This window comes from Enhydra lutris, unplaced genomic scaffold, assembly GCF_002288905.1.
Source record: "Enhydra lutris kenyoni isolate GAN:26980312 unplaced genomic scaffold, ASM228890v2 scaffoldscaffold15, whole genome shotgun sequence".
Taxonomy (NCBI): Eukaryota; Metazoa; Chordata; class Mammalia; order Carnivora; family Mustelidae; genus Enhydra; species Enhydra lutris.
Genome location: NW_019154099.1, coordinates 28602196 through 28629987, shown reverse-complemented (window position 1 = coordinate 28629987; position 27792 = coordinate 28602196). Strand labels below are relative to the sequence as shown.

The 27792-nt window shown below is 37.5% G+C and overlaps 1 protein-coding gene across 2 annotated transcripts; it reads left to right on the top strand.

Annotated features, from left to right (window-relative positions):
- The first annotated feature begins 195 nt into the window (after positions 1 to 195).
- On the top strand, positions 196 to 27792 carry LOC111147075 (DIS3 homolog, exosome endoribonuclease and 3'-5' exoribonuclease). Of its 2 annotated transcripts, none has more exons than XM_022502956.1 (21): positions 196 to 517; positions 1110 to 1267; positions 2834 to 3027; positions 3594 to 3667; positions 10431 to 10598; positions 11590 to 11754; positions 12891 to 13004; positions 13134 to 13271; positions 13814 to 13960; positions 14498 to 14614; positions 14872 to 14973; positions 15888 to 15952; positions 16040 to 16124; positions 18185 to 18312; positions 21833 to 21919; positions 23666 to 23822; positions 25366 to 25580; positions 25692 to 25860; positions 25987 to 26145; positions 26853 to 26975; positions 27645 to 27792. In XM_022502956.1, the coding sequence occupies exons 1-21, from the start codon at positions 290 to 292 to the stop codon at positions 27726 to 27728; spliced, it is 2877 nt and encodes a 958-aa protein (XP_022358664.1). In that variant the 5' UTR covers positions 196 to 289; the 3' UTR covers positions 27729 to 27792. The 2 variants fall into 2 exon arrangements, with proteins under 2 accessions (XP_022358664.1, XP_022358665.1); XM_022502957.1 differs by lacking the exon at positions 1110 to 1267 and adding an exon at positions 788 to 855.

The window sequence follows — 27792 nt, the reverse complement described above, 5'->3', positions numbered from 1 at the left end:
CGGGAAGCAGTGCATGCTGGAAGTTGTAGTCCAGCGGCCAGCCCCGCCCTTGTCCTGTTGGAAATAGCTCCGGGCTCCGCCCATCCTCCTCGTTTTCGCCCAATTCTCGGAGTCCTCAGAGAGCCAACAAACGTCAGCCTCGACGTTTTCCCGCGAGAGGTATTCATTAATACGCTGGAGCGGGAAGGGCTGAGCTTCGGGTTAAAGAATAGTTGTACCGTAGGGCTTCTACTTGGCACTTTTCGCCGGAAGAGCGCCGTCGGGGTCAGGATTCCGAGCTACAAGAAAGATGCTCAAGTCCAAGACTTTCTTAAAAAAGACGCGGGCGGGCGGCGTGATGAAGATCGTGCGCGAGCATTACCTGCGGGACGACATCGGCTGCGGCGCGCCCGGGTGCGCGGCGTGCGACGGTTCTCATGAGGGGCCAGTCCTCGAGCCACAGCCCCTGGATCCGGCGAGCAGCCTGTGCCCCCGGCCACACTACTTGCTTCCGGACACCAACGTGCTATTGCACCAGGTGCGTCGGCTGACGGGCTGTCTGTGGTCGTCTCGACATTACCAGGAGAAGGGGGGTGTGACAGAATAGGAAAACTGAGGCCCAAAGAGGAGAGTCTTGGACGTTCTTAGGGAGAGGCAAATCCCATCTCGGGACCCTTGCCTCCTGTCTCCCAGGCCAGGTTTATTTTCTTTGGAAAAAAAAAAAAAAAATTTTTTTTTTTTTTTGAGGTCTTGGAGTCATAAGAATTTTAGATTAATTTTCTAACTCCTGGTGTCTCTTCTGCCTTAGATTTTAAGTGTCTGGAGGCCGGGGACCTGGGCTTCTGTGGCCTCCAGCCTGCGACTCCCAGGCAGCTTGTAAGTGCCTACGAATGAAAACTTGTGGGCCAACATACTTCATTTTTAGTGGGCTTAATTCTACGAAGTTATGTAATTAGTCTGTTTATATGTAATGTTCTCTAATAGATCTGAAAGGTTTTCTGTAGCATAATAGCGCCTTAGTTTAATGTATACGTGCTGTTTTGATTTAAAAAAAAAAGGGCAGGGTTTTATGTTTGGCAGAGACAGTTTAAGTTTTCTTTCCTTATTTTATTTTATTATTATTTTTTAAGATCGATGTTCTTGAGGACCCTGCCATCAGGAATGTGATTGTACTACAAACAGTTCTGCAGGAAGTGCGAAATCGGAGTGCTCCAGTATATAAGCGAATCAGAGATGTGACTAATAACCAGGAGAAGCATTTCTATACGTTCACTAATGAGCACCATAGGTAGGGGGAAGATTATGTTAATTACCAGGAAACCATAGAATTAGCTAAATTGGGGGAAGGGTTCCTGGCAGTAATTGTGACATTGTCAGAAGATGTCAAAATGTTTTCATTTTGAATTGGTTTCAGCATGAGTTAAGCAGTAAAATCTTGGTAGGTGAGGTTTCCCAAGGTTCTTGGAATACCGCATTATTTGATAACCGACATAAATTGATAAAATGTAAGAGTATATGAAAGAGAGGTTTAAAACTGTAAAGGAGATTTATAATTAATGGGCTTTCAAAAGTTAAACTAATACTTTTTAACTGATCGCGTTGAAGAAGATAGGGTTAAGAAACACTTCTTTGTTGTGTTTCAGATTGATGCCCTTTGAACATAACGTGTGGTGTTAGAAAATATAGTGCTATTTCTTATGTTACATAAATGATCTGTGTCCAGTTCTATATACTTTTATTAGATTACGGCTTCTCAACTTTGGTACTGTTGACATTTTGGACTGAATAATTGTTTGTTGTGGGCAGGCTGTCTTATATGTCATAGGATGTTTCGCAGCATCTTGTGGTTCTCTACTCACTACATGCCCGTAGCAACCCCATCTTCCCCTTTCCACAGAGTTGTAACAACCCAAAATGTCTCCAGTCATTGTCAAATGTACCTGGGCAGCAAATCACCGTCAGTGGATTAGACAGTAGAATTCTGGTAATGAAATTTCATTGAAATATGCATATTTAAAAATATTTAATTTTTCAATTTTCTCATTATTTCTATAGCCCCAATTTAAATATTATTCTTATAAAAATCATTGGTAAAGCGCTTGTCATCTTTTTCTTAGCTTCATGAAATTCAGAAGCAGAAAGTTGTTTTTCAGTGCAGGAAGACGCAAGTTTTTGTGGAGCCTTACCATCAGATTCTTAATGAGAGGTTAGCGGTTTTTCTGCTTAAGTGCAGTGAATAGAGCTTAGCAATACTGTTATTGAAGGACACTTGGGCAAATCTCATCCCAAATTGTATTACTCAAGTCACGCCACAACTAACTCACAATTTAATGATAGTGTCCGACTGATAAGCTTAAAGCTTTAGCAGGGGCATTTAATGGCGAGCAATGAAGCCGTTCAAAAAACTTCTAATAAGTTTAGGATTCTAAAGTTGAATCTCTTAAGTGTTGAGAGTTTTTGTACTGAATTTTGTTATTTTACTTAAGTTTGGCTTTGGAAAAATAGATTTAAGAAAGTAAGTATGCTGACATATTCAGGACTTTAGTGTGGATAGACTACGAAGGAATATGCAGTCATTGTTTTTGGTCTTTCAGTCTCGAGATAAGTTCTGCCATTTATTGAGTGTTTACCACTCGTGATTTACACGTATTGTGTGTTTAATGACTATAGAATCATATCATTAAGCATCATCCTATTTGTAGCTTTTGGGAATTACCCTTAATCTACAGTTCAAATAAAATTTATCAAATCTGCGAAGCTTTATTATAGTTCAGTGGTTATTAAGCATTTATGTTCTAAGACTTTTCACATATTCTTCTTTCTATTGATTTTTTACTTTCTTTTCAATATTTAGAGAAACTTATGTAGAACAAGAACAGGGAGAAAATGCTAATGACAGGAACGATAGAGCCATTCGAGTAGCAGCAAAATGGTACAATGAACATTTGAAGAAAATATCAGCAGAAAATCATCTACAAGTTATCTTCATAACAAATGACAAGAAAAACAAAGAAAAAGCCATAGAAGAAGGAATACCAGCTTTCACCTGTAAGTCTAAATGTAGAAGCTGTTAATTTTTATAAGCATTTCCAAATAGGAACTACCATCAGGTCCTCGATCAGATGTTTACTTGAACATGTAACAGTTTCATATTCCTATATAACTCCATCTGATGTTTGCATTTCTCAGCATTTCTCAGCCAAGTGAGTTGTGGTGCCCAGTGGCTCTTAATTTCCTCATCACCCTTCGAAATCGGCTGAGCAATAAAAACTCATAGAGGGAGGCCTGGGTGGCTCAGACAGTTAAGTGTCTGCCTTCAGGTCAGGTCATGATCCTAGGTTCTGGGATCAAGTCCTACATTGGGCTCCTTGCTGAGTGGGGAGTCTGCTTCTCCTTCTGCCTGCTGCTCCCCCTGCTTGCGCTCATGCTCGCTCTCTCTCTCTCTCTCTCTCTCTCTCCGTTAAACAAATAAATCTTAAAAAAAAAAAACTCATAGATATGCTTGATCCAATACTTCTGCTTTGATATGACCATATCCACAAATGCAGGTTTAAAAAAAAAAAAAAAAGAAAAGAAAACACTTAACTTTATCAAGAACAAAACTTATTTTTCAGGTGAAGAGTATGTAAAGAGCCTAACTGCTAACCCGGAGCTCATAGATCGTCTTGCTTGTTTGTCTGAAGAAGGGGTAAGTTTGAATTGTTTTATTTTGTTTTTGAAACTTGAAAATATTAAATTGCCACTTTGGGATCTTGTTTATAGTTAATCTAATTTAAAAATTGGAATATTGGTAGGTAAGCTGGAATTGAATAGGACTTGGGTTATAAGCAACAAGAGTGGCTGTAATAGGCTTATCAAAATGCCATTCCTAAAAGACTTGACTAAAATAACACTGTTCACTCAGAGACCCTCAGCAGCCTGAGTTGGGTCTGCCACATGGTGGCACCATTTGTTTGATGACTGAATATAGGAATCTGTGGCTGGTTTGTGAATAAGGTGTAAGTATTTGACAAAAAAAGACACAGTGGGCATTGGAGATAGCATAAAGCTGAAGCATTAATGCTGAAGGAAGAAAGGAGGGAGTCGTAAAAGGTAGAGCAGGAAGGGTAGGGGCCAGCTAACAAAGATTTAGAATTTACTCTCTTGGTCAGTAATTTTTAATCTTATTCCAAAGGCATGCTATGAAGAGAAGGTAGCAGGTAGGATTCTGCGCTTCATACCTTATAACGGCACGCTATAAGAAATTAAGAGTGGATGAGGGTAGGCCTGGGAGGAATGAGGGAGAATGATGAGAAATGTTTATTTGAAAGACCATTTAATGTCAGTATGTGAGTTGATGCATTGTATCAAGGGCAAAGTTAGAGGCAGAAGGAGGAGTAAAGGGATCCATGCAGTAGTAGAGAAGAGAGGGCTTGCTAAGTGAGTCTGTAAACCTCGGGCATTCGCTTCCCTACATGTGAAATGTATTTAACAATATTGACTTCATAGCATTGTTATGAGGATCAAATGAAATAATGACAGTAGTATTAATAAAATTCTTACTCAGTGCCTTGCTTATACCTATAGTAAATGTATGGTATGTGTAAACGGCAGCTATCGTTATTATAGAAACAGGTTTTATGGGATAGAACATTAGAAACATATCCAGTCTTTACAATATTTTCTTCATCCCTGCTTATCTTCAATCAACTACAAAATTAAAAGGAAGTGAGAAAATAAGAGCTGGGCTTGACTTTCGGAATAGAGATTTAGGGACTGTTCTAACTAGTTGCCTCTGGTTGTTTTGATTTAATTCAGATGAAAAATTAAGTTTCTCAGTTGCATTATTCATCTTTCAAATGCTTAAGAGTTGCTTGTACCCAGTGGCTACCATATTGGAGACCATAAAAACAATATTCCCATGACCACAAAGTTGTTTTGGGTAGCGCTGGTTTAGAAGAGAAGAGAAGAAATCTAACGCTGGTAATATATAATATTTGATTGAGGACTGTGGTAGGGAAAGTGTAGGACATGACGAAATTACAGGTGGTGCTGTTGTAATACGACACATATGGTCTTCAGATTCACTGTGACCTGCAAAATCTCATAGTAAAAGCCGCAGAGCTAATGGGAAAATGTGGTAGGACACACTGAGAAGCTTTGTGAAGTGGTGGAAATAGGGTTATCTAAATTTGGACAAAAAGTTATAGAAGGTGAAGATTGGTGTGGCTCATTAAACAAGTAGTAGTCTGGGGTGACATGTTTGAGAGGTGACTTTGTTTTGAGGGTTCCTCTGTAGCTTTGTTCAGCTAGCTGCAGTTTTCTGCATTCACCTAGTATTTTTTTTTTTAAGATTTTTGTTTATTTATTTGAGAGAGAGAGATCACAAATAGGCAGAGAGGCAGGCAGAGAGAGAGGAGGAAGCAGGCTCCCTGCTGAACAGAGAGCTCGATGCAGGGCTTGATCCCAGGACCCTGAGATCATGACCTGAGCTAAAGGCAGAGGCGTTAACCCACTGAGGCACTCAGGCGCCCCCTCCTAGTATTTTTTAGTATAGCAGTTGAATTAGAACAAATTCATGTTTTCAAAACAAGCATTATGGGAGGACTGACCATACTTAGCCCCTAACCCAGATTTGGGATGTCAGGGCAGAGATGTGAAGGATGTTAACTAAGCAAATTTGCTTCAAGACAAGGACATTTTAGCCAAATTATGTGAGGGAGTTAACCGTCATAATAACTAGGGGAAGAGCATTTTACACAGCGGAAATCAGCAAGTAAAGGCTCTGAGATTAGAATAAATTGGCAAGATCATGGAACAGCTGGAAGAGGGCCCGGGATGGAGTAAGCAAGGGAGAAAACATTACACACAGGAAGTCAGAAATACAGACAGGGACCACCAGATCGTGCAGGACGTAATGAGATATGGTGAAAAATTGGATTTTAGTCCATGAGTGCTGGGCAGATGTTGAGTGGGAAAATAATAAGATCCATCTGGCTGCTCTAAGAGAATAGATTAGAAGCAGAGTCCTCCAGTTAGGAAGATATTTTAGAACTCCCTGGGAGACAAGACAGAATATTGGACCATGGTAGGACCAGTTAAGATAGTCGGAAGTAATCAGATATTGGGGTGTTGTACGTCAATGTTTTAAGGCATGGTGATAGATTGGAAGGGGCTGTGAGGAATATGGATGACCTTCGGTGTCTTGCCTGAGTGACCATGTGAGTGGTATCGCTTCATTTACACAGGATGAAGACCGGGAGCAGGACTGAGTGGAAATCACAAGTATGATTTTAGACATTTAAGTTTGAGATAACTGTTAAAGCTCTCAGTGGCTTTGTGGTATGAGCAGTTAGTTGGATATGCAAATCTGTAGCTCATGAGGGAGTTTAGGACTAGAGATGTAGATATACTAGAGATAAGAATTTGGATCTCATCAACATATAGGTGGTATGTAAAGCTGTAAGACCAAATGAGAATATGTGAGGCAGGGAATGGTAGACTTTTTTTTTTTTTAAAGGTTTATTGAGGTATAATTCACTTATCATACAACCCAGCCATTTAAAATACACAGTTTTTTGTATAGTCACAGGATTATGCAGTCATCACCACAATCTAATTTTAGAACATTTTCTTCGCTTTCAAAATAAACCCATATCCATTACCACTCAATCCCAGTCTGTCCCTGCAATGCTCTTGCTTTAGCCCCAAGCAACTACTGATCTTTTTGTCTTTGTAAACTTGCATATTCTGCACATTTCGTATAAATGTGATCATGTAATATGTGGTCTTTTTTGACTGCTTTCATTTTTCTTTGATACATGCTTCATCATGTGTGAGAGGACTTGCTCCATCATATGGTAATTTTATATTTAACTTTTTTTTTTTAGATTTTATTTTTATTTTTATTTTTTTATTTATTTGATAGAGAGAGATCACAAGTAGGCAGAGAGGCAGGCAGAGAGAGAAGAGGAAGCAGGCTCCCCGCTGAGCAGAGAGCCCGATGTGGGGATGTGGGGCTCGATCCCAGGACACTGAAATCACGACCCGAGCTGAAGGCAGAGGCTTAACCACTGAGCCACCCAGGTGCCCCTATATTTAACTTTTTAAGGAACTGCCAAACTATTTCCCAAATTATGTGCAGGAGTTTACATTCCTCCCAGCAATGTATGAGGGTCCCAGTTTCTCACCAATACATGCTATCTGTCTTTTTCATTGTAACCATTTTAATGAGTGTCAGGTGATACCTCAGTGTGGTTTTGATGTGATTTGCATTTCCCTAACGGCTAATGGTGTTGAGCATTTTTTCATGAGCTTATTGGCCACGTGTATATTATATGTAATAGATACCTATGTACTGTAACTTGTGCATATGTATGCATATGTCTTTTCAGATCCTTTGACTGGTTTCTAGTTGGGTTGTCTTTTTATTATTGAGTTATGAGAGTTCTTTTTATATTCTGGATTCAAGTTTCTTATCAGATAAATGATTTGCAAATATTTTCTCCTAGACAAACTTTGTGAGGAATCAGATTGTAATTTTTTTTTTTAGTTTTGCAGGCTTTATGGTCTTAACACAAGTACTCGCCTCTGCTGTTGTAGCATGAAAACAACCATCAACAATAGATAAATGAAAGAACATGGAATGTAAAACTTAATTTTCCAAATACAGGCAGTAGGTTGGACGTGGTGCGTGGACCTTCGTTTGCCTAACCCTGATTTAGGGAATTGAATATAGATAGAAGAGAGAACAGGTCCAAGGGCTCAGCCCATGGATACGCCAGTAGATGTCAGAAACATGAGGTGAACCGGCAAATGAAATGTAAAAGGAAAAGCAGGTGTAAAGTTCTTGGAAGCCAAGTACAGAAAATGTTTCAGGGAGGAAGGGCCGATCATCTGGGTCAAATGTTGCTAAGTCAGAGTAATGAGAAATGATCGTTGGATTTAGCATTATGACATTTGCAGGGGGTGGGTACTATCCAGAGTAGTTTTGATGGTAGGGAGGCAGAAATCTGAATAGAATAGGTGAAAAATAGGAAGAGAAAAATTACAGTGTGGTAACACTTCCTGACGCTGCGGTGGGAAAGGAGAGAAATGAGGTGTTTGTCGGAAAGCAAGAGGAATCAAGAGGTTTTCTTGTTTTAAGTGGGAGAAAATGACATGAGAGTAAATGTGGGTAAGGTAAAGAAACTGTGGTAGGTAAAGAAAAGGGCCTATAACCACTCTTGAGATACTTCAGTAGTTAGAGATCGGGGAAAGGAATATGGGCAGAGGAATGTAAGGAGGGGCTACCAGTGAAGTAGGACAGAAACCCACGGGGTGATGATTTGGATGCAAAAGTGTCTCAGGGAAGGAAAGGTCATTTAAAAAAATCTTGGTAAGACAGAGAATGGAGCACTGAAATAGCGGAGATAATATTAGCAACTTCAACGACAGTGGCTTTGGTGACTGACAATGAAACTTGCTTATGGTGGATTCCTGAGAGAGTGCGTAGTGCTGTGTGTAGACACAGCAATTACAGATATTATTTTTGTGGCCTATTGGTGTGAAGCAGAACAGAGGATCAGCCAGGAGACCCAAAGTTAATTAACTATATTTATTTATTTTAATAGGTCATGTTATTGCAAATTTATATGATGGTGTGAATGTTGTAGTAAGGGGAGGTAGGAAGTTTGTATCTAGAGAGAGGAGATCATTACAGGACAAAGTTCTTGAAAGGAGGAGAGGAGATGGTACATAGTTCCCACTGTAAAGAACAGAAACATTGTCTTCATTGTTGCGTGAGAGCTCAGCAGAAGGCTGAGGGTTTTTTTTTTTTTTTTTTAAGATTTTATTTATTTATTTGACAGAGAGAGATCACAAGTAGGCAGAGAGGCAGGCAGAGAGGGGGGGAGGCAGGCTCCCTGCTGAGCAGAGATCCCGATGTGGGGCTTGATCCCAGCATCCTGAGATCATGACCTGAGCCAAAGGCAGAGGGTTAACCCAGCGAGCCACCTAGGTGCCCCAGGCTGAGGTTTTGATACAGATGTGGGGAGGAGGGCAGATTCAGGGTCAGGAAGATTCAGGGTCAGGAAGATGAAGCAGGTCTCCAGTGACTGCTTTTGCGTCTCAATATGGAGATTGTGGTCACTCATCTGAGAGGGAGGCAGGGACAGGGAAATGGGAGAGTTAAGGAAAAAAAGGACTAATCTCCATGGAAGGTTGTGGGAAATGAAAAAGGCAATTAAAGGAGCCAAGCAGTAAGGATTTTGGATGTTGAGGTCTCTAAGAGTCCTGACAGGTGTTGTGGTAGACCTAAAGCAGTTCCTTTCCTACTTCTATCTCATATTCTGAACTGTGTAATATACCCAAAATGAAAATAGATTTTCTTGTACTTTAGTAGCTACACTCTTTCCATGGAATTGAAATTTCAAAATACCCTTCACTTACCTACCAACCTGCTCACCTGACCTCCTTAACTACACACCTTCATTATGGAAGGCCCAGGGTGGGAAGAGGGGGTGTGCAGAGTTTATTAGGGACATATCTATGGCTAAATGCTGAAATGTAATGAAATTGAAATATTTGTGTAAGTTGCCCTAAGAATAGAAAGTGCTTTTTCTTACTGTGCCATATTCTCAAACTCATAGAGCTATATATACCGTAACGTGGATGGTTTTCTAAAAATTTTTTTATTCAAATTCAGTTTAATTAGCATATACTATATTGTTAGTTTCAGAGGTAGAATTTAGTGTTTCGTCAGTTGTGTATAACACCCAGTGCTCATTACTTCAAGTGCCCTCCTTAATGCCCATCACCCAATTATTGCATGCCCTGACCCATCTCCCCTTCAGTGTTTCCTGTAGTGAAGAGTTTCTTACTGTTACTTTATTTTATTTTTCCTTTCCTTCCCCATATTCATCTGTTTTGTTTCTTAAATTCCATATGAGTACAATCATACGGTATTTGTCTTTTAGGTTTTTTGTTTTGTTTTCTTTTTTTAAAGATTTTATTTATTTATTTGACAGACAGAGATCACAAGTAGGCAGAGAAATAGGCAGAGAGAGACAGAGAAGCAGACTCCCTGCTGAGCAGAGAGCCCGATGTGGGACTCGATCCCAGGACCCTGGGATCATGACCTGAGCCGAAGGCAGAGGCTTTAACTTACTGAGCCACCCAGGCGCCCTTGTTTTGTTTTTTTGAGAGAGAGTATGTGTGTGCGCAGGGGTAGGAAGGGACAGAGGGAGAGGGAGAGAGAGAATCTCAAGCAGATTCCCCACTGAGTGTAAATCCCAATGTGGAGCTCCATCCCAGGACCCCAAGATCATGGCCGAAATCAAGAGTTGAACAGTTATTCCAGATGCCCCATGGATTATTTTTTTGTTTTTTGTTTTTTGTTTTTGTTTTTTTTAATACCTGATAATCACAGTTGTTTATTGAGTGTACGGAAGGTTTACATACTAACAACATCTTGTGGTTTGCTCATTTCACAGAATGAAATAGAAAGTGGAAGAATAATATTTTCAGAGCATCTTCCTTTAAGTAAGCTACAGCAAGGCATAAAATCTGGTACATACCTTCAAGGAACATTTAGAGCAAGCAGGGAAAATTACTTAGAAGCTACAGTATGGGTTCATGGAGACACAGAAGATGATAAAGAGGTAAGTTTTGTGTACATAAATTCCATGTACAGTAAAACACTTTCTCTTCATGATTTTCTTTTCATAATTTTCTTTCATAAGAGTTTAAAATTTTGTAGGAGAATTTGAACTTACTCTACCGCAGCTTAAAGGCAGTTATGTGAGAGGTCATAGATAATAGAATGAATCACTTTCTTTGAGAGCTGCTCATGGAAGAAAAGAACTTTTTATTTACCCCACTTTTAAGAGAATAAAAATCTCAAACAATTAAAAAGATAATAGGATGCTTCTATTTTCTGTATTATGCCTAGTTATGAAAAATGTTGTTTACATAACATATAAATGCTCTAGAGGGCTTCACACACTTTAGCAAATAGGAATCATTTTTGGGTGCTCACTGTTTGCCAGATACTCTTCTGACTGCTTTGAATGCTGCATTTCATTTAATCTTCAGCCTGTGAAAACAGGTACTCTTTTTTCATTCTACCCAATCAGGACCCTGAGATTTATTTTTTTATTTTATTATTTTTTAAAGCTTTTCCCACTTTTTTTTTTTTTAAAGATTTTATTTATTTATTTGACAGATCACAAGTAGGCAGAGAGGCAGGCAGAGAGAGAGAGGGAAGCAGGCTCCCCGCTGAGCAGAGAGCCCACTGCGGGGCTTGATCCCAGCATCCCGAGATCATGACCTGAGCCAAAGGCAGAGGCTTAACCCACTGAGCCACCCAGGTGCCCCAGGACCCTGAGATTTAGAGATAAGAAGTTTTCCCAAGGTCTTTTGGTGCTAATGTAAGAGTTATGGTGGAGCCATATATATAACCCATATTTTCTGATTTGTTTTCCCTACTTGCTATTGAGAAATTAAGAGGAGGAACACTAGAGAAGAAGAAAAAATAGAGAACTAGAGATACATAGAAACTCTCAATATAGCTTTCCTTCTGTTAGGTAACCTTCCCATTATTATATTGCCATTAAAAATATCTGAGCACCTGCTGTTTGCTGTTGTACCCAGATAATCTTACAGGGACTTAAGAATTTAAACCGAGCTGTTCATGAAGATATTGTTGCTGTAGAACTTCTTCCCAAGAATCAGTGGGTGGCCCCATCTTCTGTGGTTTTACACGATGAAGGTCAAAATGAAGATGATGTGGAAAAAGAAGAGGAAAGAGAACGCATTGTATGAAACCAAGCAGGTTTATCTTTTGTCTGTGTAGCTTTGTAGAATTCTTTAATGTTTTGGCTTTAGAGAAAATTAAACAAATTTCACTGCTTTCAGGTTTACTGAATAAGACTATAGTTGTGGATTTAATATATTTCATACATAGTTGATTAATTTCCCTCTTAAATATCTGAATAGTCTTCTTTTGAATTATCTTATTTTGCTCAATAAACAGGTTTAAATATAAAAAGACTGGAACGTGAGTATGAAACTCGAATTCTGATGTTCAGGTACACGATCTGTCTGAATTAGGTTTGTCTGAATCAGTGAGGTTTAAGTAAATACAAATTGGAAATTTTCTGTGTTGTTTTTATGTAATGCTAAAATCCCATCAGCATAATAGATATACTTTGAGGCCCTTACATAAAAGTCTGTTTAATTCCTTCTCTTCTACCATATTTATTATGCTTTCTGTTATTTTTAAAATCTAAAGTCTATCTGATATGACCCATTTATTCTATATTTTAGGATTATAAGAATAACACAAATAGTTGGAATTCAGACATTAGTAGTTCTCCTTTTTATAAGAATTCTGTTCAGTGCTCTGGAGTCTTACTATCATATTATCCTTGCAGAGGCTAGGCCATAGGAGAGTGTTGACGTGAAATAGCATGAAGTCTTTCAGCTATTTCTAGTAAATACTCTTTATTTAGGTTTTTATATTGGTTAAGGAGTAACTTCTAAGATACAAGTCTTTTTAGTGAATTAATAAATGCCACATGGCTATTTAGTGCAAGCTACTGCTAAAGTCCTAGTCTGCTAATTCCCAGACACACATGTGTGTCTGTGTGTGTGAGTGTAAATCCTCATATTAAAACTAAACAGTTGAATTCTGACATATTTATTTAGTTATATTTATATTTTTTCTGTTTTTTGATTATCTGTTTCTGTAGTGTATTACTATGGAACTATTTCCATGGCTTGCTTTGGCATATTCTGACCTAGAATTTTGAAAGCATCAAGATTCTGTAACTGTGTCATAATTAGCCACGTGGAAGTATTAGTATCCATATTCATATTCTGATTTTAAAGAGAAATTGTCTCATTATACTTAAAGGAAGAATAACTAAAGATTTTTTCTTTTTAAATCTCAGCTTAAGACTGCTGCAAATGAAAAAATGTTAAAGCCCACAGGTAGAGTTGTAGGAATAATAAAAAGAAATTGGAGACCATACTGTGGCATGCTTTCCAAGTCTGATATTAAAGAGGTGAGTAAAGCACATGTTGCTATGTAATTAAAAAATGATAGCCGTTAAATAGAACTTAGAGCCCTCCCCATACCCCAACCTCAGATTTGTGTGTCTGTGTGTAAAATCTTCTGTCCTAATTTTCTTTAGTCAAGAAGACATCTCTTTACCCCTGCTGATAGGAGAATCCCTAGAATTCGAATAGAAACCAGACAGGCTTCTGCATTAGAAGGAAGGAGGATTATTGTTGCCATTGATGGTTGGCCCAGAAATTCCAGATATCCAAACGTAAGCTTGAATGATTTATTTTGTTTTAGAATATTAAATTAAGAATTGAGTGTAAAATTGCTTCTTTTGGTAAAAACAGAATCTGTTTTTGAAATAAAATTCATATTGAAATATAGGACTGTTTCACAATTAACCTAATAGGTAGTATATCTTATTTGAAAATTAATCTTATGAAAATTCTGGTGCAAATTGTTTATTTTTACTCGTTTCCTAAAACATAAGTTTCGATAGTGGTTAACAAAAACAGTGTTTGAAACCTAAATAGATTGTAATAAATTCTGAAGCTACTGTATTTGAAGTAACATTTTAAACTTGAGAGATCATAGGAAATAGACAACATTTGCTGTGTAGGAACTGGGCCCTCAGGAAGTCTCCATCATTTAATCACTTAAGATTTATGGACTCATTTTTAAGAAGCAGCATTGGAAGCATTTAGAAATACTGAAGCGATATATAAATGTTCAAGAACTTAGTGTCATAATAACATACACCAAACAAAAACCTATAGAATTCACCTTTCTAATAAAACCTTTCGGTTTTAGGGACACTTTGTAAAAAACTTAGGTGACGTTGGAGATAAAGAGACTGAAACAGAAGTTTTGTTGCTTGAGCATGACGTTCCCCATCAGCCTTTTTCACAGTCTGTTCTTAGCTTTCTTCCAAAGATGCCCTGGAGCATTACTGAGAAGGTAATTTGAAAACAATGTAGTCACTTTAGAAATTCCTATATCTGAGCTAATTTGGTTTCTCTATGTGTTTTTATATATGTAGAACCTGGGGCGCCTGGGTGGCTCGGTCAGTTAAGCATCTGACTCTTGATCTGTAGCTCAGGTCTTGATCTCAGGGTTGTGAGTTCAAGCCCCACATTGGACTCCTCATTGGGCTCCACATTGGGCATGGAGTCTACAAATAATTAATTAAATAAGTAGAAACCATAGTCCCCACTGTAGTCCTCTGCATTTAAGTTTGTTACAGAACTGTTAGGTATTACAAAAATCCTTTGTTTTACTGAAAGATACCTTTTTCTGGGGAACCAACACTAGCTTATGTCAAATTATTCAAAGGTGAAAAAAACCACAATTTACAAATCATAACGTGTGGTTACTATGAACAAATAAAACAAAGTTTAAGATATATAGAGAGAAATTGTTGATTTTCATAAGAGCTGTATTTTATTTATACTACCAAAATAGTTTTTTATTTCTTAACAATGTGGCATTTTCTAGGACATGAAAAACCGAGAAGACCTGCGACATCTGTGTGTTTGTAGTGTGGACCCTCCAGGATGTACTGATATAGATGATGCTCTACATTGTAGAGAACTGGAAAATGGAAATTTGGAGGTATTCTTGGTGTAGTGACATTCTTATCCAAATATATAGTTCTGTTTTTGAGTTTATTTTCTTTTGACCCATTTTAGAATTCGTGAATTATTCATGCCTAGTCAGTTGCAGGTACAGAGACTAATAGACATGTGACAGAAATTGAAATGGGAAATGTGGCCATCCTTTTTCAGTTTTGCTCAGTTTCTTCTCAGATCTCTGTTAGGATATATACCCAATTGAGCATGTTGACATCCTTTCATTTTTAACTTTTTCAGATTGGTGTTCATATTGCAGATGTTAGCCATTTTATTAGGCCAGGAAATGCTTTGGATCAAGAGTCAGCCAGAAGGGGAACAACTGTGTATCTTTGTGAAAAGGTAAATGGGTTATATTTAAAATGGAATTTTGACACATGCTTGTAACTTTTTCATCATCTGTTTTATTTTTAATAATAAAATCATCTGAGGTGTTTTCTAAAAAAGGTGTTTTCAGCCTCAGTATTTAGTGAAATACGAGGAATAAGTATCATGTGAGTGCATTGTTAGTTTGTAAAAACCATGAGAACTTTTGAATTCTTGCACAATCTGGAATAGTACATGAATTAGCCAAAAGACATAAGTAGAAGAAGGTGGCCATAAATCAGTGAAAATAATGCAGAGTGTTTGGTTATTGAGTGGCCCAATTAACAAGTAGATTTGGTTGATATAAATTGTTGTGTAGCATTTAACTTACTAGCTCTGAATAACTAGTGTATTTTCTGTTGCTTCAAAAGTTTAGTCATGAGTCCATTTTGTCATGACGTACAATTTCTTCTTTTAGAATCTCCCGTAAACTTAAAGAGAAAAGTTGTGACAATAGAAGAGAAAGTTAAACTTGTCTATTATGAATTCATTGTCAGAGTACTTCCATGTAGCTTTTTTCTGTAAAAATACTGTGGCTGTTTTTTTCAGTATGTCTAAAACACCATGTAGTTTGTGTTAGGCATTGGAGAAAGATCCAGTCATAGAGCCGTTGAGGCTTGAGCAGAGATTGCAGACTTGGAAGACAGCTCGGGGGCTGTGGAGGGGACTTAGGCTTAGATCCACTGACATGAAGTCTGGTTTCCTCTCGTGTCCTGTTGGAAACAGTTGTGTGGAAATACTTTTCTAGAAATAGACTTATTTCTTCTTTTCTCAGTTCTATTCACAGAGACCTTTCCTCCCTTGTTAAATTAATGCTATTGAGAATGAAACGTCAAATAAATGTACGGATATAGTTAAGTAATCTGTCACTGTCTTTTTTTCTGTTCCAGAGGATTGACATGGTTCCAGAGTTGCTTAGCTCTAATTTATGTTCCTTAAGATGTAACGTTGACAGGTATTGATGCATGTTTTGTCATAAGGACATAGTATTTATTATTTTAATAGATTCCCATTAACAAACACTGTCTGCTTTCCCCCATAGGTTGGCATTTTCATGTATTTGGGAAATGAATCACAATGCTGAAATCTTGAAAGTGAGGTTTACCAAAAGTGCCATTAATTCAAAGGTTGGTTTCATGGTTAATATAAAATGCTTAAAATCTTTGGTACTCTGTTTTAACAGTGTTACTAGACGGTTTTGAAAAAGTCAGGTTTACTAAATTAAATTTTCCCCCAGTGTCGTAGCAGGATCTAGTTTTTTCCATTATCTGCTTAATTTTTGATGCAGTTACCTTGTATTCAGAAACTCACAAAGCCTGGATACTTGAGAAGACTCAACAGATGACTTTTTGCCCTAATTCAGAAACACCTACTATTTGAAATTATTCCAGTATATAAGATGGCCAGTATTTTCAAAGTTGGCATGTATACCATCTTGGAATACTCACGAGTTTTCAGAGAAATGATGTCATAAATTGTCGTTGGATTTCAGCAGAACTAGCCTGAGGTTTCACATCAGACAGCATGGAGCCAGGCTAATGTTCTCATCCTTCTCTCTTTTGGAAAGCTCCCTGGGTCCCCTTATGTTCTCACTTTGCCCTTGGTCTTTCTCTGAGGTTTGCCATCATCTAGTTGCTTTCAGCAGTTTCGGATGAACTAGTGGTTGGAAAAGACAGCTTTGTTGGACTGACAGTGATGTATAGTGATGTATGAATGACTTAAGCCTTCTTTCATTTGTATTTTTAAAAAGGATGAGTTTATTTTTCTCCCATATTTGTTCAGTGTAACCAAGTTATATGAAGAAAACTTCAGTGAACATAAAACAGAAAACATTTTTGGAAGGGGAGCTCTTAGTCCCTAGTAGATAACTTAGCTCTCCTAAGAATCTGACCTGGCCTCCTGCATCATCTAAGCCTCTTATGCTATTCCTGATTTTAACTTGTTAAGCTATTTATTTATTTATTTATTTGAGAGAGAGAGAGAGAGAGAGAGTGTGTGCAAGGAGGAGGGCAGAGAGAGGGGGAGTGAGTCTCAAGCAGAGTCAGTGCTGAGCCCAGAGCTGGACGTGAAGCTTGATCCCATGACCCAGAGATCATGACCTGAGCTGACTCCTGATGCTTAAACAACTGCACCACCTCGGCACCTCTCCTTTTTTTTTTTTTTTTTTTTGATAAGCTAAAAAAATGGTAGATTTCCATGAGGTGCGAAATAGGAACAGAAGCATTATTTGTATGTTTGGATTATAATTGGAAATTACTTGAGATCTTTTTTATTGTGATTGGTCTCTTTTTTAGATACTTAATTTGGGATATTTCATAGGTTTTTCTGTAAGACATGATGTCTAGGCTATTATAATATTCTTAGTTATTTGTCATTGAGTAAGGAAGTAATGATCATCTGGCGAGGATTTCACTTTACGGTCATTGTCGGAAAATAACTTTCCTTTTTACTTTGTTTTAGTGTTACTGAAGTATTTATTTGTTAACTATGAAAGTAAAGTTTAAGCAATTTACCAATAAATACTGCCATTTTGTTTTGTTTTAAAAGATTTATTTTTAGAGGGAGAGCGTGAGTGCGGGGGAGAAACAGGGAGATGGAAAGAGAGAATCCCAAGTAGACTCCCCGCTGAGTGCAGAGATGGATCTCATAACCCTGAGATCATGCTCTGAGCCCACCAAGAGTTAGATGCTCAACAGACTCGGCCACGCACGCACCCCGTTTTGTTTTGTTTTAACATAAGCTTGCTTATGTAATGCATCAGATACAAATTAATGAACCAAAAACCATAGGTCTGCAGTATAAATATTATAGCTAGGAATCTCGCTTTTGTTACTGATTTTAGATTTTCCAAAATCATAAATTTTATGTAGTACAAATATGCAAATATAGTAAACCCTTTTTTTTTGTTTGTTTGTTTTGTTTTTACATTTTAAAAAGATTTTTTGATTTTTAATTTTTTTTAGAGAGTGCAAGAGTTAGGGGGCAGGGAGGGACAAAGAGAGAAGGAAAGAGAGTCTTAGGCAGGCTCTACACCTAGCATGGAGCCCCATGTGGGGCTTGAGCTCACAATCCTAAGATAATGACCTGAGCCCAAATTAAGAGTGGGTCACTTAACCAACTGAGCCCCCCAGGTGCCCTAGAAACCAGTTTTTATAAGAATTATATTAACATATGGTTTTCCTTTTAGGCTTCCCTTACATATGCCGAAGCTCAGATGAGAATTGATTCTGCAGCCATGAATGATGAGATTACCACTAGTCTCCGTGGACTAAACAAACTAGCTAAAATTTTGAAAAAAAGAAGAATTGAAAAAGGGTACATTTCAAAAATATTTATTAAGAAGTGTCTTAATTTATTTATCTTGGTAATAAGATAACCTGTGAACTCTTCAAAGTGTTTTATCATGGACAATTGACAGATTATTTAATGAGCTGAATAGAAAGTCAGGTAGAGACATTCTTTTTCTTCTAGCTCTGTCTTTGTAATTTATTATGCCGAAGAGTCGAAGATCTTAGAGATAATTTCGAGGAAGGCAAGAAGAGCTCCTTAAGACTTTTCTATCAGTTGTTTCTAATTTCAGTTAGAAATGAGTTTCCATATTGAACATTGGTTTTCACATATTTAAATAAATAGATGAACTTCTAACACTTGAGAGTTTGAAGCAATTTTAGAGATTGTTTAATCCAACACCTTCATTTTTTAAGTGATTCAAAGTTATATAGAAGCAGTCTTCCCAAAGATGTGCTAGCTAGTAGCAGATGTTGTCTTTTAGCTATTATATCATGGGATTTGCCTAACTGCAATAGTATAAGATTAAAAGGAGTATCCAAGTCCCCAGACTTGTTGAAGTAAAGTAGTTAAAAGAAATTTGATTTATAAAAGACATCATCAACTATCCGAGTAAAGCAAGTGCATGAACCTTTCCGATGTTGGGCTTGGGTTCCCATGCCCATCCAGGGAAGGTCACAGATGGTTACTAAAAGTGCTTTTGTTGCCGAGTATGAACTCTAGATCTGTGCTGTTTCATAAGATATGCCTATTTAAATTAAAGAAAATTAAGAATTCAGTTCCTGAGTCACACCAGCCACATTTCAAGTGTTCAGTAGCCACTTATGGCTAGTGGCTACCATATTGGACAGTGTAGACAGAGAACATTTCCATTGCCGCAGAAAGTTCCACTGGATAGCGCCCTTCCAGGTAGTTACACTGAGCCATCTTTATCTCTACTCATGGGTCAATTTTCTGGAATATTCAGTGCGATCTTAAATGTAAAACTTGCAGCTGTGTAAGGATAATTTGGGTGTGTTAAACCCAAAGAAACTAAAAAGGACACAAAACAACACATGTTCATCAAAGGTTTACAGTATGCAAGACATCAGAAGAAAGTTTGAAGATAATTTTTAGAAAGTTTGTTTTATTTGTATTTTTATTTTTTTTAAAGATTTTATTTATTTATTTGTCAGAGAGGTAGAGAAAGAGCCAGCACAAGTGGAGGGGGGGGGCGGCAGAGGCAGAGGGAGAACTAGGTTCCCCGCTGAGCAGGGGGCCTCATGCATGACTCAGTCCTGGGAGCCTGAGATCATGACCTGAGCCGAAAACAGATGCTTAACCAACTGAGCCACCCATGCTTCCCTAGAAAGTTTGTTTTAAAAATAAATGAATAAAATGCAAAAATAAATGAATAAAATACCAACATTCATTTTGGTAGTTTTACAGTAAGAGAAAATTGCATTAAGTAACTACCTTCTCCTGTTTAGTATAGGAAAGATGATTTTTAACTTCAAAAACTGTACCTTTAATTTTGTAACCAGACAGTCATCTACTGGTAAAAACAGGTCATTGAGTCTTCTCAGTCTTAGGTGAAAATTGAGAAAACAATCAGTAAAAAAAATTGGTATTTTTTACCTTCCTAAAGACTGTGTTCTGTTTTATATTTATTTTATGTCTTTTTCTTTTAAGATTTTATTTATTTATTTGATAGAGATCACAAGTAGGCAGAGAGGCAGGCAGAGAGAGAGGGGGAAGCAGGCTCCATGCTGAGCAGAGAGCCCGACGTGGGGCTTGATCCAGGACCCAGGACCCTGGGATCGTGACCTGAGCTGAAGACAGAGCTTTAACCCACTGAGCCACCCAGGCGCCCCTATTTTATGTCTTTTTTAAAGGATAAGTGTTAAGTCATGGTAGACATAACATTTCAGGTGTTTTATGAAGAAAAAAATGATCAAAATGTGATTACTATACCTTGCTTTTTAGGTCAGATGTATTGATAAACAGACTAAGTCTAGTGTAGAGTCTTGTAAAGACTGCATGGCAAGAAAGAATATTTGTCAAGATTCTCTGTCTAGTATTCTTTTGGTAGTTCTAACAAAGCTGAAGAGTTGAGGGAAAAGATGAAGAATTAGCTTGCACCATCTCATCGTTTTTCCTCCACTTTCCTGCCTCCTCCATGATTGTTTAGGGTTACCCGACTTCATTGAAATTCTTTAAGTTGGTTTGAAGCTAACCTGATGAAAATAGCATTAAGGTGTGAGGAAACAGGGTGCCTGGGTGGCTCAGTGGGTTAAAGCCTCTGCCTTCGGCTCAGGTCATGATCCCAGGGTCCTGGGATCGAGCCCCACATCGGGCTCTCTGCTCAGCGGGGAGCCTGCTTCCTCCTCTCTCTTTGCCTGCTTCTCTGCCTACTTGTGATCTCCGTCTGTCAAATAAATGGGTAAAATCTTTAAAAAAAAAAAAAAAGGTGTGAGGAAACGTAAGACTTGCCTTGTTGGAATTTACTTTTCACAGAGGAACTTTCCACCTCATGAAATGAACCGTTCTCTAAAAGCCTTGGTCTAGTGCGTTAGCTGGTACGTAGTCCTCCATATCAGCAGCCATCAGTGTGTGTACATATCAGGGTAGGAGTTTATCAGTCTCTGCATTGGCTCAGCGAATGTGGGCATACTTCTGAACTGTGGATCTTCTGATGGTACTTAATCTATGTGTGGCAGCTTCCCTTTTGCCTCTTCATCATCCCTCACCCCAATACATTGTTTTCTGTAATAAATAAAATACTGCCAGTTACCTTCTTTATTTATAAAAGTAATTACATGGGGTGCCTGGGTGGCTCAGTGGGTTAAAGCCTCTACCTTTGGCTCAGGTCATGATCCCAGAGTCCTGGGATCAAGCCCCACGTCGGGCTCTCTGCTCAGCAGGGAGCCTGCTTCCTTCTCTCTCTGCCTGCCTCTCTGCCTACTTGCCTACCCAGGTGCCCCTGTTGTCCTCTCTTTTTAAATGCTTGTGATCTCTCTCTGTCAAATGAATAAATAAAATCTTTAAAAAAAATAAAGTAAAAGTAATTACATACCCATGTAGCTTAGTAAAAACTCAGTTTGGGTACAGATTTGCAGAAGCACAAGGACTCATATTTTGTTGTGTTACTGTTGTCCTCTCTCTCTCCTTTCTAAAGATTTTTTTTAAATTTATTTATGAGAGAGAGCACGAGTGGAGGGGAGAGGCAGAAGGAGAGGGACAAGCAGCATCCCCCCACTGAACAGAGAACTTGGTGTAGGTCTCAATTCCAGGAGCCAGGGATTGTGACTTGAGCCCAAGACAGACGCTTAACCAACTGAGACACCCAGGTGCCCCTGTTGTCCTCTCTTTTTAAATGCATTTTAGATCTGTAAGAGGCGAAGCTGTCAATGAAAATAGAGCATAAAGCTTAGCAGATGGTCTTAAAGCCTTCAGAAGAAAAACTGTTACTCACTTGCTGTGATCATTTCTAATTTAAAAGCATCACTTCCAGAATTATATGTTATTGGCTCACTTTACTAAATTTACATCTGTAATTTTTATTTAGGGCTTTGACTCTTTCTTCTCCAGAAGTTCGATTCCACATGGACAGTGAAACTCATGATCCTATAGATCTGCAGACCAAGGAACTTAGGTATGTAAATTTTTCCTGGGCAATAGATAGGATTTTTATTTTAAATGTAATATCTAGTACCTGTATTAATAAACAAAACATATTTGTACCCCAAATACCTATTTCTAGTAGGGTAATGATTTCTCTAGATCTTTTTGACTTAAGATAGATAGAAGTAAATGTGATTTTGCTTTTTTTTCTTATATAAAACTAAGGTAAGTATTATAATAGAAAAATTTCCAATTCAAATTGGTCTTGATGTGTGGTGTGTGGGAATGTGACTAGTAATAGTTGTAGTAAGAGATTGCCCTAGTTAATTTCTTAAGTATTTAATTAAGAAGAGCATGGTGTACAAATATGTACTAGACCTTGTGCTTTAAAGCCAGACTGCCTCGGTTTGGATCCCATTTCCAGTAACTCCAGACAAGTGATCTGACCTTTTTATGCCTTAGTTTGTTTGTTGATGAAGTAGGGCTGATAATGGTACCTACCTCACTGGGTTTTGTGAAGAGTGCTCAGATGTTAGGAAGCAAGATTATTTTTGGTTAAATCAGGCCTCTTTTCCATGCCTTCTATAAGGTAATCTGAAATGAATGTGCATTTACACTTTTCTAGTAGATGACCAAAGATTAAAAATGAAAATATACTCATTTCTTTGTTAGGAAGTGTGTACTTTATAATATTAGAGCTAAAATTTAAAAAATACTTTTGGGAAAACTTTTGTACAAATAAAACTAATGCTAATGTGAACAATGAGCCTAATATGAAGAGGTTTTCTGAGGAAAATGTCAAATGTAACTCTGCCAAAGTAGAACATTACCCCTTCTTACCAAGAAGAGAAGACATTTCTAAGACATTGTCTCTTGTCTTAAAGGTATGACTGGAGATCTTCCTAATATTTAAAAAAATTTAATATGCCTTAGGAATCTAGTCAAGAAGTTTATAAGATGTTAAAAATGGAAACATGAATAAAAGATTAATATGATACCAATTCAGTGACTTGGGAATAAGAAAATAGTACAACGTACACAAAATACAGATCATTTACTCACCTAAGTTTTAAATAGACACAGACTATAGAGAATGAAGAGCAATATCAAATTGGTTAAGAGTTTGAAGTCAGTTATATGAGCTTGGGTCTTGATACTACTAACTTTGACTCTCAGCAAGAGAATAATATTACAGATCGTTAGTTTTCTCATCTGCAAAACAAGACTAACCTATCTCTCTCTATATGTGGATACAGATAGATCAATATTTCACAACATAGTGCAATGCCAGTCAATAATAAGTACCCAGAAGAGCTAATGCAAATATAATTTCTTCATCTTGGTGATTTATTGGTGAAAATTTTAATTTTTAGCCCAAATTTATATGACCTAAATAGCTTTTAATTCTTATTAGTAAACTTTATTTTTATGGATTTGTAGTTAAATAAAATCTCTTTAGACTTAGTAAAAGAAGGTGAAGAAAATGCTTATGGTATAGATTTTATATAAGAGTAAAGCTTCTGTTATTTAAATGCAGTTTAAAAGTCTCTTGTGTGAGATTTACTCATGCAGTAGATGCATAGTAAGAGATTGTCAGCATAGCATCTGAGAAATGAGAGTTAGGTTATAAAAAACACGCATGTGCACACAGGCATACAGATGTTTACGTAGGAAATACTTCTATTGTCTCGGTGGTGGAAAAGGTAGCCTGGGAATAAATGTGATATATAAAAGCCTCAGATTCTTTTTCATTGTTTAATGATTTCTCCATTGGCAGGGAAACAAATTCCATGGTGGAAGAATTTATGTTACTGGCTAATATCTCTGTTGCAAAAAAAATTCATGAAGAATTTTCAGAACATGCTTTGCTTCGAAAACACCCAGCTCCTCCTCCATCAAATTATGAAATTCTTGTTAAGGCAGCTAAATCCAAGGTGAGGTCACAAAGTTTGCAAAATCATCAGTATTTGAGTTGTGATCTGTCCATTGTACTAAATAATCTATATTTGCATCTGTATGAAAGTTGCGTTGTTTTCTGATGCAAAAATAGTCTAGTAGTACTTTTGATTAAGAAAAAAAAAAACATCTAACTTGGATACAGTCATCTTTTCTCACATTGAAATCATTTGCTGAATAAAATCCTTTAATGTCTTTAAAGAGCACTGTGTGCTACAGCCAGAAGTTCCAGACTAAGTTATTTGCAATATCCCGAACACATGAAGCTCTTCCATATCTCTTTGCCTTTATACGTGTTCTTTATGCCTGTATTATTTCATGCCTTCTCTGAGATGCCTAACTTCAGAGACTTAGAAATAATTGTTGTCCCTCTTATCTTCAACTCAGTTAAGCCCCCTTTGTATCATGTCCCCAAGAGAGAAATCGATTTACGCATAACACAGAGGAAAAGGAAAAACATAGGAGGGGGGTCCATATCCTCGACTCCATTTAGGCATAATTACCTTTAACCTTGTGGTGACTATGGCTTACATTGGTTTTCTTTGGATCACTTGTTCAGTTCTCATCTCCTGTCCAGAAGACAGCTGGAAGTAGTGTTGGATCTCAGGGTATTTTTCTAACAGAATGATGTTGGTTTTGATTTTTCAGATCTTTATGGTGGGCCTACTACCCCTATCCATCAGAACAGAATCAACTTCTCCTCTAAGCTTACACTGTAAATTGGGGAATTTTTTCCTACTATCTTATTTCTTTCTAAGACCTGGATAAAGGAAGGAGGATCTAAGTATTTTCACCTTCTCTCCCAAAACAGAAGACCGCAGTTAGTTTGATGTGTCAGCATATTGAACTGTAGTGACCAATACAGTGTTAATTTGCCTCTGGCCTTTACTTTTACCTTGAATGGAAGGAAAAGAATACCTACAGAAGAAATCCAGGCATACTGGAAAGAATCCAGATCTGCTTTGATTTTTTTTTTTTTTTCCTACCCCACCAAAGAATAGGCAAGCACAAATTGGGCTTTGAGAATAGTGCTATTTTTTTTTAAAAGATTTTATTTATTTGACAGACAGAGATTACAAGTAGGCAGAGAGGCAGGCAGAGAGAGAGGAGGAAGCAGGCTCCCCGCTGAGCAGAGAGCCCAATGTCGGGCTCGATCCCAGGACACTTAAGATCATGACCTGGGCTGAAGGCAGAGGCTTAACCCACTGAGCCACCCAGGCGCCCCCTGAGAATCGTGCTATTGCTACCACTGTCCCTTTCCCCTTTGAAACTTCTTCAGAATGTTGATACTTCAGTACCTTTAAATGCATTCAGAAAATTTTAAACTTTGATGTTGCATAAAACAATCATGACTTTTTACAAGCTCTTTTTGGTTCTCCTAGATTAAGGACAAAAGATATAAATACTTATTATCTGGTCAAAAACATCATAAATGTTCTATTTGACTTGTATTTTGAAGACACGATGGTACTGATTTTAAAACGTTTAATAGGGTGCACTTCCCCTCTTCTTTACTCTCAGAATTTGGAAATTAAAACTGATACAGCCAAGTCTTTGGCTGACTCTTTGGACCGGGCGGATTCTCCGACTTTTCCGTATCTCAACACTCTCTTAAGGATCTTAGCCACTCGCTGTATGATGCAGGCTGTGTACTTCTGCTCTGGAATGGATAACGATTTTCATCACTATGGCTTAGCTTCGCCGATATACACACATTTTACTTCACCCATCAGAAGGTATTTTTTCCTTGTAAAATTATAGGAGATAGAAAATAGTTAATTTTGAATTGTAAAAAGATATTTTAATGTTAACATACCATGATTGTTATTTCTCCTTCATGTATCTAGATATGCAGACATCATTGTCCATCGATTGTTGGCGGTGGCTATTGGGGCTGACTGTACTTATCCAGAGTTGACAGACAAACACAAACTTGCAGATTTATGTAAGAATCTCAATTTCCGGCACAAAATGGCTCAGTATGCCCAGCGTGCATCGGTGGCTTTTCATACCCAGGTATTTGCCTTCTGTCAGTAATATTAGGGGAGATGAAGTTTTGTTCACTTTAATTTCAGAATACTTTTTGTTAATTTCAAAAATATTTTAAGATAATCCTTAATAAGGCTGTATGTTATTTTACAGTTGTTTTTCAAAAGCAAAGGAATAGTAAGTGAAGACGCCTATATTCTATTCGTAAGAAAGAATGCTATTGTGGTGTTAATTCCAAAGTATGGTTTAGAAGGTACCGTCTTTTTTGAAGAAAAGGACAAACCAAAGCCAAGGCTTATTTATGATGATGAGGTATAGTATTTCTAATGTTTTGATCTTGGGGTTTTTGGAGGGGGTACTTTTTCTTCAATGGTACCTAGAAAGGATAAAATTATTTTTGTATCCTGCAGATGTGCAGATATATTTAATAAGCTTATTCTATTCATAATTTCTCATTTCAGTATATCTTCCCACATACAGATGTTGTCCTTGATTTGTTTTACACCATGTAGTTTCCCCCCTAAGGAAAACTTAAATTATGCTTTGCACAGTTGGACAGATGCATTAAAGTAAAGGAATACATGGCTGCTTTTAGCTCAGAATTTTTTAGACCTATTTCCAGTGTCTCTTTTCTGACAAACTGTCTACTTCCCTAACTTTAATAGAACTACAAAACAGCAAACTTTGCCCACAGTACCTTTTCCTCTGGTAGACCAACAATTTGCTAATTAATGGGGTGAGAATCCTGAGATTAATTAACACATATATTGGACCATCTTACTGAAAGGGGGAAGTATACCCATAAATAGGTCATATGTATGTGAAGCTGTTATATTGTAATTGTTATATTGCAATTGTTATATTGTTATATTGCAATTGTTATATTAATACACACTTAGATGTGTATTAAATATGGAAATAATTTTTTAAATGTAGACTTTTAATGGGAACCGTAAAAAACTAGAACAAACGTTAAGTATAAGGTAACAATTTAAAATTATAAAATGTGTTTTGTTTAGATACCTTCCCTTAAAATAGAGGATACAGTGTTCCATATATTTGATAAAGTTAAAGTGAAAATCATGCTAGACTCATCCAATCTTCAGCATCAGAAAATCCGAATGTCCCTAGTAGAACCGCAGGTAAGACCGAACTTCAGTGTCTATGTTGTGATGGTATAAAAGGTACATACTGTGTGAAAGAGAATGATACAATTGTAAGTTATTTCTGTTCAAGAATAGAGAAATCTTACAAGCAGTGTGGGAGCCAGATATTTACGTAGCAAATTCTGTTTTCTCACTGACTTCCCTACCCTGTGGGATCCGAGACATTCGGGATTCTGTGAAAAATGTCCTCAGTGCCAAAGGCAGAGAGCTTTATGAGATCGCCTGCCTGGTCCTTTTTCATTTGTATGAGTTTTAAAATCTGCACTTTTAAAGATGAAGATAAAGTATGTATCACTCTGAGATACTACTTCTTAACCTTGTTCGGTCCTAGCACACCAGAGGCCTCTGATGCTGCCTGCTGTAGTGGCTCAGCCAGGATAGACTGGATGTGTTCTCTTTAAGCCACTCTCCACATGACATGTTTCCCCCCCGTTGAGACGGTGTCCGTCTTTCACGTTTTTGAACCACTATTTGTGTGTGAAATATGTATACTTGGTGTGGAAGACCTTTACTAACCTCCTTTCGCCCTCTCTCCAACATCCTTTTAAACTTAAAGTGTCAGTGGGGAAGGAGATGATGAGAATGAGATTTATTCCTTATTTTATGCTTTTTCTCACCTTATTTTTTCTGTTTGCGTTACTTTAGATACCAGGAATAAGCATTTTGGCTGATACTCCAAACATGGACATTGATGAACCAGAGAGAAAGAAGAAGAAACGTGAGAAATAGCTACCATCAACAAAAAAACTTCAAAGACTGGTTTCCTTAAAAAAAAAAAAAAAAAAAAAAAACC